The sequence below is a fragment of the Mesocricetus auratus genome, unplaced genomic scaffold (assembly GCF_017639785.1).
Source record: "Mesocricetus auratus isolate SY011 unplaced genomic scaffold, BCM_Maur_2.0 Super-Scaffold_4256, whole genome shotgun sequence".
NCBI lineage: Eukaryota > Metazoa > Chordata > Mammalia > Rodentia > Cricetidae > Mesocricetus > Mesocricetus auratus.
This window is the reverse complement of record NW_024429182.1, coordinates 114,426,323-114,440,831: the sequence shown is the minus strand read 5'-3', so window position 1 is coordinate 114,440,831 and position 14,509 is coordinate 114,426,323. Positions and strand designations below refer to the sequence as shown.

The following is a 14,509-nucleotide window of genomic DNA, read 5'->3' as shown; positions in this document are numbered from 1 at the left end:
GCCTTCATTTGGGGGCTGTGCTGAAAGACTAAGGACTGGTCTGGTCCAGAGCTAGTCAGGGATGGTCACAGAGAGATTTGATGGACCGTCATAGCACCTGAGCAACTCTAGTCCATATGCGCAAATTACAAAATAACCCAAACTCTGGGATGTGTAAGCACCAACATGAGACCTGGTGACCTATGAACAATGGGCTGTGGTCAAAATCAGACACACTTAAAGCTACACATTACCTTCAGGTTTTATGCATTAAATATCTAGGATACCGGGGGATTTGGTATTCAGAACTTAGCCTGTATATTTAGGAGATTTCATTATGTGTATGCAGATATTCTGAAATTTAGAAAATATTCAAAATCTGAGGAACTCTTGGGGCCAAGCATTTTGGGTAGGGAGACTCAGTCTGTACTAGGGAAGGGGCTTCAGGATCGGGCAGCTGACAGGAATTCAGGTTTCTTCCATCCTGAGTACACTGCTGGATTCTAATATCACAATGCATTCTGGTGTCTTGGTGTTTGTCTTAGTTAGGATTTATATTGCTGTGAAGAAAAAAACATGACCACAGTAACTCTTATAAAGGAAAACATTTATCTGGGGTGGTTCACTTACAATTTCAGAGATTCGGTCCGTTATCATCATGGTGAGGCATGGCGGCATGCAGGCAGACATGGTGCTTTATGTACATCCTGATAAGAAGACAATGGTCTGAAACGACGGGTGTGGGTTGGGACTATGTGAGACCTCAAAGCCTGCCCCCATAGTGACATACTTCCTCCAACAAGGCCATATCCAGTCAACAAAGCCACACGTCCTAATAGTGCCACTCCCTATGAGTTTATGGGATCCAATTATATTAAAACTACCACAGTGTTATAAGATGACATTAGGAATTGTTAGGTGTCAGGGACAGCTTCCTGGGAAGGATGATTTGATGAACTGAGATACTCCAAAGGCGTCAGAAGCACTGTGTGGCAGACATGTGGGGCAATAGATATGTGTTGGGTGGCTGGCCCATGATTTCTGGATGTTGGGGATCTCTGTGTATAGATAAAAGCCTGCAGGATTGAGGGGGTTAGTAATGGCAGAATGAAGCAGATATAGGTGGTAGCTCAGGTTCAGTAAAGAGCCTGGACTTTACCTGGAGGCAGTAGCAGTTGAAGGGTATTAACAGGAAAATGGTGTAATCATTACTGTTCCACATTGTAAAGGTCTCTCTGATTGTCTGCAACTTGCTTCTAGCTAATTTGTCATGTAAAACAAACTGCAGCAAATCTCAAATGACAGGTTTCTAGTTAACCAGTGAGGATATCCTTGTTGGAGGGAGATTTCTGGACCAAAAGACAGGCTCACTGAAGGCCTTTTTTTGCTGAAAAGTTTCCTTCCAAAAACTCAACGTCCACTTCCCTCACCACCAACAACACTAAAGCTTACTTTCTCTCTCACTTGGTTAACATTGAAAAATTATCTTTGAAGAAAATATCCTTCCCCATTTAATATTTTTTGTACTGAACTCTGGTTCATGGAGGGTTTTATATTACCATGTGGCTTATAAAAATTAGCATAACTTAATTTCTTTCAAAACAATTAAATGATTGCCTGGGCATAGTTGAATAATCCAAAATGTCCCCACTTTGATGTTTAAACGTAATTAATGAGTTGATACTTCATTGCTAGAACCATATTATTTGAGTTATTTTATCTTTTTAAAATACATTTTCAGATTTGTTTATGTGTCTGATTGTTTTGCCTGCATATATGCCCACCTGTCACCTGTGTGTCTAATGACTGGGGAGGTCAGAAGACTGTCTTATTCCCTGGAACTGGAGTTATATATGTTGTGAGTCACCATCGGAAATGAACTGAAAATTAAATAGAAGTGGATAAAACTGGGGACTATGGAGATGGCTCAGCAGATAAGAGCACTGGCTTCTCTTCTAAATGATCCAGGTTCGATTCCCAGCACCCATCGGCCGGCTCACAACTGTTTGTCACTCCAGTACCAGGGCATGCTGTGCCTTCTTCTGGCCTCTGTAGTCACTGCACGCACGTGGTGCACAGACAGACTTGCAGGCAAAACACCATGCACATAATAAAAATCAAGGTAAATTAATTTTTATAGAGCAGCAAGAGCTTTTAGCTGTTTAATCATCATTCCAATTTTTACTTTCTTTAAATCAGGTTAAGCAATTACTCTATATTTGCATCTTCTCTTAGAGATGTCCATGCTGTTCTCAATCTTCTATAAAACTTTATAGTTGTGCTGTGTCTTTTTGGCCCCCAACTTTCACAACCTCAGACATTTAGATTGAAATTAGACAAGTTTTGGGGAAAGCAACAGTCTTTGTAGTTCTGAATCTTGTGCTCCAGGGTAGAGGGTGGCCTTACAATTTGTTCAGGTCTTTGGGGTCAGAATCTGTGCAACATTTCACATTTAAAAAAATAATCTTTATTTATCTATTAGTGTGTGCTCATAGGCATGTGTATGCCATAGCACATGTGTGTGGAAATCAGAGCAAAACTTCCATGAGTCAGTTCTCTCCTTACATCATGTGGGACCTAGGAAACGAATTCAGGTTGAGTTAGACTTGGCAGAGAGCATCTGTACCTGCTATGGCGTCTCACTGGACCTCACCCAGCACGGCAAAGTTTTAGTTGTATCAGACCAGCATATTCTGCATAAAACTTCCATTTTTTAAGCTTGTAGAATTATGGAAATGCTCTTACATTTCTGAGGACTGGCTTTTCTCATTTATAAAATTAAGGAGGTAATATAACAATTATATTAAATCATATATGTAAGATGTACATTGCGTTAGCTGAATTCTGGGGAAATTGGTCATTTTACGTTATATATCTACATTTCATGTTTATACAAGGATATATTTATGAATTACTTTTTTGAATTCTTTTTCCCCAAAAGTTTTCAGTTAATTTTATGTTTTGTAACTATCAGATAAATTTCAAACCATGATACCTTGTCTATTAGGTTTATTTTTTGGCTGAAGAACAATTTCTTTATTTGTTGAGACAAGGTGTCCACTGGAAGACTGTAAAGGCTTCAGATTCACTGTTCTCCTGCCTCTACCTCCCAAATGCTGGTATTGTAGGTGTTCAGTACCATGCCCAACCTCTGTTCACTTTTTTCTCTGATATTTACACTTTCCTCTTTTGCCCTTTTATTTTAGCCTTTTTTTACTTTTATACTGAAGTACCTTTTCTTCCTTAATTGGCAGCTTTTCTTCTACTTTTTTATATATTTGTCTTTTTGGATATGTGCCCATACAATTAAAAATTAGAGTACTTCTCTAAAACAAACCCAGGTATGGCTTGTGTTTCAATAATATTGATAAATAAAGGCTTAATTTGTGTCATTTACATATGTATTTGTGTGTGTGTGTTCATGCATGGGTATGCACATTTGTGTGGAGGTCAGAGGATAACTTGCAGTTGATTCTCTCTTTCCACCACATGGAGCCCAGGGATTGAACTCAGGTTGTCAGGTTTGGCAGATGGCCATCTTGTCAGCCCAGTCAGAGATTTTGGATTCTGGATATTTCTAGGGTTCATGGATGTTTTCTTCTACTATATTTACTTTTATTTTTATTCTATTTCTTTTCTTTTCTTTGTTGTACCACAAAAAAAATCCTATTTCCTTGTTGCTTGTTGGAGGATTGTTCTCAGTTTCTAGAGTCCACCTGAATTCTGTGGCATGTGGCCTCTTCCACCTTTGGGTCATCAGCAGGAGTTGAGAGCTGATCAGGCCTTAAAATAGTCCCCCCCTCACCTCTGACTTCCACCTCAGAAACTCCTATTTCTGAAGCCTGCATGGTGAGACTGGGCCCACCAAGACAACACAGGATTATCTCTAAATTTATAACCTTTAGTAACCTCACTTGGGTCCTCCTTGCTGTAGACTATGGTGTGAGCACATGTTCTGAGGGTTACAGCATAGGGATATAGGATGGGTGGAAGCTACTACACTGCCTACAACTTTAGGCTTCGATGTTAGAAAAATTTTTTATCACATTTACCTGGAGGACAATTCATCTTTCCAAGATGTGTTTTTCCTTGTTTAATTTTTGAAAATGCTTTCTGCTCCATGTTGCTGTCTAGATTCTCTTCAGTCCCCTCTCACTGTGACCTCAAACATAGCAGTTTCAATCGTGAATGTTACGGGTCTTAGTGGATACATGAGTTGTACATGAGGGCACCCTCAATGAGTTTTGACAGATGCTCATGTCTGCAGCAGTGGGGTTGGAGGCAGGGACAGCAATTCTCTTCCGAGATGGCACCTCAAGTGAAGCCGAGTTTCTTTTTTCACAGCAGAGCATAGTTTCGGGGCCAGCTAGTATGAAGCAGAGCTGGAAAGTATTCAAGGGGAGACTGTAAAGTAGATAGTAGCTTGGGGATTATCAGACTGAAGTTAATAAGCCACACCCCAGCATGGCTGTGGGCTCCCAGGGAGAGTCACTCAAGTGTCTTAGTCATTGCATACAGGATTTGGGAAGACTTTGGAAGTACACTGTTTGGAACGTTAATATTGGCAACTGCATCTCTTCTCGCTTCTCGTGCTATCTAACAGATGTCTAGCAGACGGACATTGTTTGACACATTGGAATCTGCGTTGTATTCATACAATGATTCACATTATACTTTTTTCACTTAGTATAGTGTGAAATCTTAGGGGAGGTGTTGTAGTAAAAAAACCTGCTGACTGACATTACTCAACCCAGACTTTTCCAAACTTGATCTGTCACTGAATTCTTTCACCTATCACTTTATTTTCTTCTAAATTAAAAAAAATATTTGTGTATATGTGTACATGTGCATATGTGTGGTATGTGCCTGCGTGCATGTGTGTGTGTGTGTGTGTGTGTGTGTGTGTGTGTGATAAGTATAGGCATGCATGTTATAGAGCATTGTGGAGCTCATAGGAAAACTTCTAGGAGTCAAGAAGCAATCGTCTTCTGCTTTGTTTGAGGCAGAGTCTTTCTTGTCTCTACTAATATGCTGCATATTCCAGGTTAGCCGACCTGTGAGGTTCTGGGTCATTCTCCTTTCTCCACTTTGCCATAGGAGGGCTAGAATAGCCCACTACCACATCCAGCTTTGTAGTGGGTTCTAAGGCTCATACGGCAAGTACTCCACTAAGCCACCTCCCTCCATCTGTCAGTTTATTAATATCCTGTGATACAAAGTATTGCTTCAGAGTACCTTATGTACACATGTCCCTACTGAACCTGTTCCTCAATGAATGAGTACAAGGGTTAGAAATATTTTCTGAAGAGGGTCAGAAAATAAATATTTTAGGTTACAAAGAATAAATGATCTGTTGTAAACATTTGGCACTGCCCAGTAGCAGAAAAACACCATAAATGAGAGGTTGACAAATGAGTGTGACTGTGTCCTGGGTACGGTTTTCATTATAGACACTAAAATGTGGATTCTATTTAATTTACATGTGTCACAAAATATTATCCTCTTTCATCACTAACAGTGTCAAACTATAAAAGCTGTTTGTAGCTGATGGGCTGTTACAAGAACAGTTCTAAGATGGATTTGATTTGAGAGGCCCAGCCTGACAACTCTTAGGACTTTGTGATTAGTAATTCGGGTAAAGAAGAAATGTTTCACTATAAGGCTGGTTTGTGGGCTCCCACCTATGTTCAAGAACATTTAAAAGCTCAAGTATTTGTTAAACACCAAAGGAGGATATCACAGTTTCATCCTCTTTGCACACACATCTGCCTTACCCTGCAGATGAGCTCTTAAATCTGGAGAAGGTTCAACAGTATTCCCCTTTACAAAGGAGAAGCTGGCCAACTACTGGCTGAATAAAGAGGATTGAAAACACCCATCTTGTAAATGAAATCATGTAATCTCTCTAAGCGGTGGCTTATTTATTACATCTTAAGAAATGTTGTGGTGCTTTGCACTGATCTTATAGCTCAGAACTTTGATTTCTGTGTGTGAAGAGGCAAAAGTAGTGTGTCTTTAATGAAGAATTCTCTCTGTTGGCTGTAAATTTCTAAAGGCATTAACTATATAATTGACAGTCACCAGAACCATAGCATTCCTCTTATGGCCCACATGTGACCCTTCTTCTGGCTTCTGGTATTTCTCAGGTTCATCCCAGAACCCTGGTCGGCCTGCAGCACCACGTGTGGGCCTGGCATTCAGGTGCGTGAGGTGAGGTGTCGGGTTCTCCTCACTTTCACACAGACGGAGACAGAGCTCCCCGAGGAGGAGTGTGAAGGCCCTAAGCTGCCCACTGAGCGACCTTGCCTCCTTGAAGCCTGTGACCAGAGTGCTGTGTCTCCAGAGCTGGGTGGCCCTCTCCAGGAGAAGGACAGTGAGATGATTTACGACTGGGAGTATGCTGGCTTTACGCCCTGCACTGCAACATGCTTGGGAGGTATTCAAACCCCTTCCTAAGGGATAGATAACATGGCCTATTGAGAAGGGGATGACTGCATCACATAAGCTAGATATGCAAATTAGCAAAGTCTAAAAGGGATGAATTCATTCAATAGCAAAACTATGCTTTTTCTTTCTTTTATATTTTCTAACTCATTCCATATTAGCTAGTGAATTTCTTCCCCTCTTGGTAAAGAAGACTTTTTAGGTCAACTAATCTGTTCTAATTATTGAACCCCATGACAGTGAGATACCATGTTTCAGAATCAAGGTATATGGCTCCTAAGGAACAACACCCAGGGTTGATATCTGGCCCTCAAACACACACACACACACACACACACACACACACACACACACACACACACACACACACTTGATTTAAAAGAAAATGTAACAACCAGGAAAGCTAGAAATTTACTAACAAGAAAGATCCTAGTTTCCCTGGTGATCCAGAACCCCTTACATTCTGTCCTATAACTTTTTTTTTTGAAACAGGGTTTCTCTGTATTGTTTTGGAGACTGTCCTGGAACTTGCTCTGTAGACCAGGCTGGCCTTGAACTCACAGAGATCCACCTGCCTCTGCCTCCTGAGTGCTGGAATTAAAGGCAGGCATCAACAATGTCCTATAACTCTTGACTTAACTGTTCAGCCAGTTGCTATGCAGCGGGCTCACTCCCTGGGCACCTTCTGGTGTCACCCCTCAAAGAAGGTCAAAAAGCAAAAGAAGCAGCTACCTGTGAGCTGTTGGCTCATGATCCTGCTCCACTCTTCCTGGGGGTCTTGAGCTGGTGGCTTGGAATGCTCTAGTAGGAAAGAACTCAAGGCCAACCACTCTTGAGACTGAATTCTCAGTCCTTGACCTCTGTGTCCCTGACCATCTTTCCTTTCCCTGCCTGTGTCAGGCTCTGAACACACCCACCCTGGAGCTCTGCTCTGTCACACTGCCCCCTTGGCACTGAGCCCAGCATGTGCCTTACTTCAGGTTATAGTAAAGCTACTGTTTTGTGTGTGGAGCTGTCCATGTGGAATTTGGAGAAGGAACCCATAGCTGAGTCAAGTGCAATGGGGCATGCCTGTAGACCCAACATTTGAGAAGTAAAGGTAAGAAGATCAGGAGTTCCAAGATCACCCTCTGCTAGTGAGTTTGAGGCCAGCCTTGGCTACACGAGAGCCCTAGCTGCCTCCATTTCTTTCCCTCTCTCGATTGCTGTTCCCTCATTCCTAGAAGTTCATTCCATCTCACTAGGAATTTTGCCTTTCTGGCTTACTTGAACCTGAAACACAAGCCATGTCTCTTATGTCCAGATCCTCAACTGTCACATTTGTCCCAAGCTTAACTTCTCTCCCTCCAAGCTCAGGACCTCAAATACCTCTATTTACACATCATGGAAACCTTAACACTGGCATATCTTGGCATATAGAAAGTGACTCTTTCTCTTGATGAGTCCTACAGGCAATGAAAGAGAATAAACGTTGAATCAGCTCACTCTGGACTCATTTTAACATGCTCTCTTTGGAGATATGTTCCTGACATGGTACATTAGCCCTCACTGTTTTGCTCTCTCCAAATCCTTTCAAATCTTGACAGGCCACAAGCTGTAGTTTTTCCAGCTACTATTGATATAATTGGTCACTTCCTATCAGGCTCCAGTGATGCTTATGGTGCCCATCAGAAGGCCAAACAGCCTTCAACAGCCTTTAATCTTTACCAGCTGTATCTTCATGGGTTCGTGAAAAAAAGGCACCTGTGTGGGACACTGAGCAATGTGCACATTTGCTTAAGTGTGGCACTGTTCTCTGGACTTCTCTAGGTCCATAACACACTCCATTTCCTCCCTTAGTTACCTGAAGGCTTGTAGTAGTTTGCACTTAATCATACTAGCTAATCTTTTCAATATGATCCTAGGTGCATATGTGTGCACACACATATATATCACATACAAATATCACACACATCACATACACACATATCACATGTACAACATATCACACATACACTCACCCCTTATATATGAGGGCATGGCATGAACTTGTCAATCACCTAACTCAAACTGATCAAAACCAACAAAAAGAAATGTATTTGTTCTTTGGGGTTTTTTGTTTGTTTTTTGATATAGGGTATTACTATGTAGCCCTAGCTGGATTGGACTCGAAGTAAAGACCAGGCTGGCCTCAAACTCATAAAGATTTGCCTGCTTCTGCCTCCCAAATGCTGGGATTAAATGAGTGTGTCACCGTTCCTGGCTGGATATTTTTACTGGCTCTGCTTCCACTATTAGAATCGTTTCACATTCATCATTTATTTCTTGATGGAGACTTTGAGTGTATATTTTTATATGCATGTGCATATAGATGTGGCCATGTGCCATCACACACGTGATGAGGGGCTCATAATGTGCTATCGTGTAGAAAAGTCACTTCTGTCTTGTTTGTACAAGGGCACTATGTTTGCACAATGAGAAATTACCCAGTAACATATTTGTTTGAATGTTTCCTTGTCATTGGCATATGGCTGTGTGTGTGTGTGTAACCAGGAAATGGCACTTTTATCAAAACACTGTAGAAATCAACTATGAGGGATATATTCTCATGCAGCAAAAGGAATTTATTATATACACTTCACTGAACACATCAATTAATTAATTAATTAATTAACATGTTCTAAGCATTTAAATGTAGTGACCTGGGTTTGTTAGGAATAAGATGAGCTTATTTTGATAAATCTAATTTTTTTCCTTTTTTTGTTTTAAAGATAACTATTTGATCAAACTTCCTCCAGAAGTAAAAAGTGTTAAAATCATGTTATTGGATCAAAATGTGCTCTAGGAAATATTTTGTGGCCATCTTTGGAAAATATATTCTACACCAATAAATATTCCAAATTATTTAGTAGATTCTTTAACATTTTTTTTCTGTTGGCGAAAAGTATGTCATGGGTGTTGTAAATTCTATCCAAATGATTTCAAGTGGTTCTCTAAGACCTTCCCCCAGTCTGTCTCCATAAAACATTCCAAAATATTCTGAATATATTTTCTAAAGAATTTGTAACAAGTTGAAATGCATTTGAAATATGACTGCAGTTTTCTTAGATTAAAAAAACAAAATCTATTAGGAAATGAGCATCCATTCTCCTATTCTCCTAGGAGGCTTCTAAGGAATTTGATATTTTGAAATAAAAGTCAAAGTTAGTGGGCTATGGCCATGTATTCTTATATTTGGGAGTAATCAGAGATTGTTTGAAACACTCAAAGAGGATGCCTGCTGACTGCCTCTGGCCATGGCAGTGAGCATAACAATGCAGATGAAGATGGTGGGAGAAAATTTATCAGAACTGAACAAGGAAAATATCCATCTTACAAGTATTTTGGCCTATACTACATTCTGCAAAATGCTGTAAAATGGATGAATTGAAACATGGCATTCAGAAAAAGGGCCACAAACTTGTAACATAACGGAATGTGCATCTGACATGAAAGTGAATATATTTGCCTATTTCAAACAACAGTCACTGTTTTCATTAGATATTTTTCATCAAAAGTTTGAGTTACATTTCACCAATTTCCAAGTTTCCAATAATTTTTCATTTTTGTCTCAACAGACAGTACTGACTGAGAGTGTTGACTTTAGTAGGAGTCACATAGATTTGTCTGTCTGGCCTCCAAGGGAAAATATGCCCACGAATATTCACATTTACACAAGGGACTATTGCCACATGTAAAGACCATGCCACATTCTAGAATTCCTAGAGCACAAGACAGAGACCACTGAATCCAGAGGCGGGGAATCTATGTGCTCACATAGATGTAGAGGCCCTAAGTGATGTCATGAATCATCTTTGATCAGTCATCCAATTTACTCACCGAAGCAGAGTCTCTCACTCAAGCCCAGAGCTCTTGAATATGGGTGTGGTTAGTCTCCCCAGGCATCCTGCTGTGGGAATCCCAGTGCCCTGCTCTCTTAGGCTGGAATTCAGATGAATGGCCACGCCCACTGAATATTTACTTGAGTTTGGTGATCTAAACTCTGGTCCTCACCCTTGTGCAACAAGCACATTAGCAGCTGAGCCATCTCCCCAGGCCAAATCTTCAGTGTTTATTTCACCACAATTTCAGTCTTAGTTTCTCTCTACATTTCAAATTCCTTATTGTTATATAAGTAAACTAGAGATATGAATGCCATTTACTTGGCCTCATGAGTTGTTGTAGACTTGGGTGAAAGCACATCACAGGTTTGTGCAATGGGAGGCATTTCTGCTAGTAAAAATGCCACTAATCACTTTTTAGTTGTATGATTCAAAGTACAACTGGATTTATCAATGGGTGGTGATCTAGAAAAAAATGATATTCTTTAGCAGAACACGTAAAGTTTTCTTTTAGGAAAACTATTGTACATGATGGGAAGATACAGACTGACAGCAGACATACACCTAGCTATCCTTGGGAAGCAGCTGATTCTGAGTGTCGGCTGCTCCTAATTGTTTCCCCATAAGGAGATTTTGGCAGAGAGAGAAGAGGGGCATTATAGAGGTGAATGAAGGAGTCTCAAGGCTGGAGTCTTGGGCTTTGCTCGAAGATGGCTTCAGAGGCAGTCAAAAACACAATGTCCTAGTGATGTAAAGTCCCAAGATCCTGTTTTCTTCTTTGCATGGTGAGATGTTCTGTATATGCGTTGTTTCTCTTTCTGCCTTTCAGGCCATCAAGAAGCTATTGCTGTGTGCTTACACATCCAGACCCAGCAGACTGTCAATGACAGCCTCTGTGACATGGCTCACCGTCCTCCAGCAATGAGTCAGGCCTGTAACACAGAGCCCTGCCCACCCAGGTATGTGCTATTATATGCAGCTAGGATAGAAATGAAATAGGAACAGTAACAGCTGCCTCAAAGAGAAAGTCACTGTGCAGAGACTCACAAACTCATCACAGTAGATCAACTGAGCCCACTCAGAACTCTTATCTGCTCGAGTTATACTGTGGCGCCAGTTTCTCTGGGGTATATTCACGGTACATTCCTCTTATGCCTGACTTTCATTTGTGTCACTATCAATGGATATAAACTGGCCCGCTATTATAAGAGTCAACCTGTGTGTTCCCTTCTTCTGCCTAGTCTCCATAAAGGAACTTTTCCCCCTAATGACAGAGCATCCGAAGGAGAGGTCACATGGACCCTCAGTAGATGTTTCATCTGTATTTGTGGATAACTCAGTGGTCTGCTTGTCAACTAAAACTCACAGAGATGCTGCTACCATTCTGTGCTGGTTAGTTTTTGTCAGCTTGACACAAATTAAAGTCACATGGGAAGAGGGCACCGGAACTGAGAAACTTCCTCCATCTGATTGACTTGTGAGCATGTTTGTGGTTCATTTACTTGATTAACTACTAATGTGGGAAGACCTAGCACAGTGTGGGCAGTACAACCCCTGGGAAGATGGTCCTGGGTTGTGTAAGGAATCAAGCTGAGCTAGCCACAGGGAACAATCCAGTTCCTCCATGGCCTCTGCTTCAGTTCCTGCCTCCAGGTTCCTGCCTTGGCTTCCTTCAGTGATGGACAGTAACCTGAAAGCAAAAGACAAGACAAACAAGAAACACACACACACACACACACACACACACACACACACACACACACACTCTTTCCTCGCAGTCAATGTTTTATCACAGCAACAAAGAATCACACAAGGACATATTTATGTCTATCTTGCCTTAGGTCTCAGATTATGGAGTTTGAAATGCCATAAGCCCAGGTTGATTTGTTATGGTCTCTTTGATTTGAAAGACTGACCTTAAAAGTTAATCTGCTTCCTTGCAGGAAGTTCTCTCTCCCTGGGTGTTGCTGGCTACAAATGATGATAACTTAGCATCGTTGGTTTGTCACACAGACCTTTCCCAGTCTGTCCCTGGCTGTCCTTTTCCTTTATTATGTCAGCCACTCTTCTGCTTTAATAAAAATGAGATGCCAAAAAATTGAGAGCCCATTCCATCAACCCTTGCCCTCTACTGGAATCTTGGTGATTATGTTGTTTACCTGATAAGCTGCCATTACTGTTAAAGGCAGTTTTGCTATGTCTGGAACTCTAAGTGGTGGAGGAAGGTTATTGTGTCCCCTGTCTGCCATCTGGAGAAAACATAAGTGTGTTTTATGAGCATTCAGGAAACAAGTTATGCTTGAATTCTCTGATGCTTCTGTGAAACATGTTGACTGTGATGTTGACCCTCCAGCTTTGACAACACAAGAATGAGGATCAAGGAGATTGGGCCACTTTGGTCACCAGGTCCTCTGCAGTGTGGATGTGGGCATCCTTCCTTCATGACCCTCGTCCTGGAGTGTCTCAGGAGGAAGCCAGCTCAGAGGTGCCTCATGCTTGGGAAAACCTTACCTGCAGCGAGATGTCATTGTTTCCTGTTGATTCCTGTGTTTTTGGCTTTGTTGGCACCCATCAGAAACACTAAGAACTTCTTGGCTGCTCTCAGAGCCATCTTTCTGGACTCAGATGGGATAATGCAGTTAAAGTCAAGGCCCAGAAACAACACAGGGAAGTCTCTTCCCATTAACTCTCATTCACGTCTTGGTGGTTTGCATTTCAGGGCGATCCACACTGGAAAACTTGTTACAGAATAGGCAATATAAATGGGAGGGAAAGTCTGGTCTAATTGCCAAGCAGGACACCCACTTTGTTAACTGCATTCAGAGCTTTCCATGAGTATCAAGCACAGTGCAGCCCGTTTACCGGCTACAGTCAACTTTTTGTGTCCAAGGGTTCAAAAATTGCACATCCAAACCAATTATGAACTAAAGCATTGTTCTAATGACCCAGGAGTATAACTCAGTATAGAGGGCTATGTAAGGGTCTAACATATATAAGGCCTTATGTTTGATCTTTAGTGCTGTGAAAATTTGTTTTTTCTGTCTCGAACATATCCAGGTGTGGTAACTAACCTTACTGTCAGATAGACCCACTTGGGAAAGGGGAATATCCGTTGAGGAACTACTTTCATCAGAGTAGCCTGTGAGGACATCTGCTGATCATTTTCTCAATTGTTGATTGAAGTAGGAAGGCTCCAGTCTACTGTGGGCAGCACTATCCCTAGGCAGGTGAGCTTGGAAGCAAGCCAGTGAGTGAGCAATACTCCTTCTAAATCCCTACTTCAGTTTATGATTCCAGATTCCTGCCTTGAGTTCCTGCCCTGGCTTCTGTTTATGAGGGACTGCAAAGTATTAAGATGAAATAAGTCCTTTCCTTCCCAAGTTGCTTTTTGACCAAAGTGTTGATCACAGCAACAAAAAGCAAACCAAAACATCAGCCTCATTATTTCTTGTCACTATTCCCCAAATAGTATCATACAGCAACTCTTTACACAGTGTTCACATCGTACCAAGTTCTATGGGTAACCGAGAGTACATTGGAGGGTGCATAGGTATACACATATGTAGCCATTTTATATAGGGGGCTTGGGAAATTGTAGATTTCAGTGTCTTCTGGGGAAGGAAGTTGTCTCGGGATACTTGCTGCAGGTATGAAGGATGACTTTATTTGGGTTAGTGTAGGGTGTGAATCTGATTGGAAGAACCTGCTCATAATAATACTTGGTACTAAGAGGACAAGCCTTAGTGAACCATTCAGCTTATCTGAGTTTCTTAGTCTTCTTCTCATTTTAATACTGAAATCTGAATCAAATGTTTTTGGGAAAGCAGAGGTTTTCTGTAAACCCACAGGTACACCATTCCTTTCACATGTGAATGCAGTTGAGTCTGCTTCTGTAGCTGAAATCATACAGATATTTTTATCTCTGTGGTGTTTTCCAGAAATGTTCAGAGTGCAGTCCTTTCCACACTGTGTTCATTTGTGCACCAGAGCTCAGTAGAGGAGTCTTATGGGTCTCACAACATGTACAGAATTCTTCTATGGACTTTAAATATGTCAGGCACAGGAATGAATTTGTAACTACCGCCCGTGCGATATCGTGCATCTCTCTGCTATCTTAGTCAATAACTTCGCATCCATTTAGGAATGTGGTGATGAATATATAGCATATAAATAACCCTGGTTTCCGAATATGAGAACAGAATTATGGGGTTTTAGGTTGTTGGTAA

At 41.2% G+C, this 14,509-nt stretch overlaps 1 protein-coding gene across 5 annotated transcripts in view; it reads left to right on the top strand.

The window, feature by feature from the left end:
* Adamtsl3 (ADAMTS like 3) overlaps positions 1-14,509 on the top strand; it is a 287,836-nt gene that overhangs the window by 196,600 nt on the left and 76,727 nt on the right. For 4 of the 5 annotated variants that reach the window (XR_005870063.1, XM_040729194.1, XM_040729180.1 and 1 more), the window contains exons 16-17: positions 6,126-6,415; positions 11,113-11,242. Coding sequence is in view for 4 of the 5 variants with exons in the window: in XM_040729194.1 (XP_040585128.1) it covers positions 6,126-6,415; positions 11,113-11,242 (420 nt within the window). In the remaining variant the exon portion in view is untranslated. Of the gene's footprint in view, positions 1-6,125; positions 6,416-11,112; positions 11,243-12,226; positions 12,366-14,509 lie in introns of those variants that run through there. The other variant, XM_040729204.1, reaches the window with a different exon arrangement.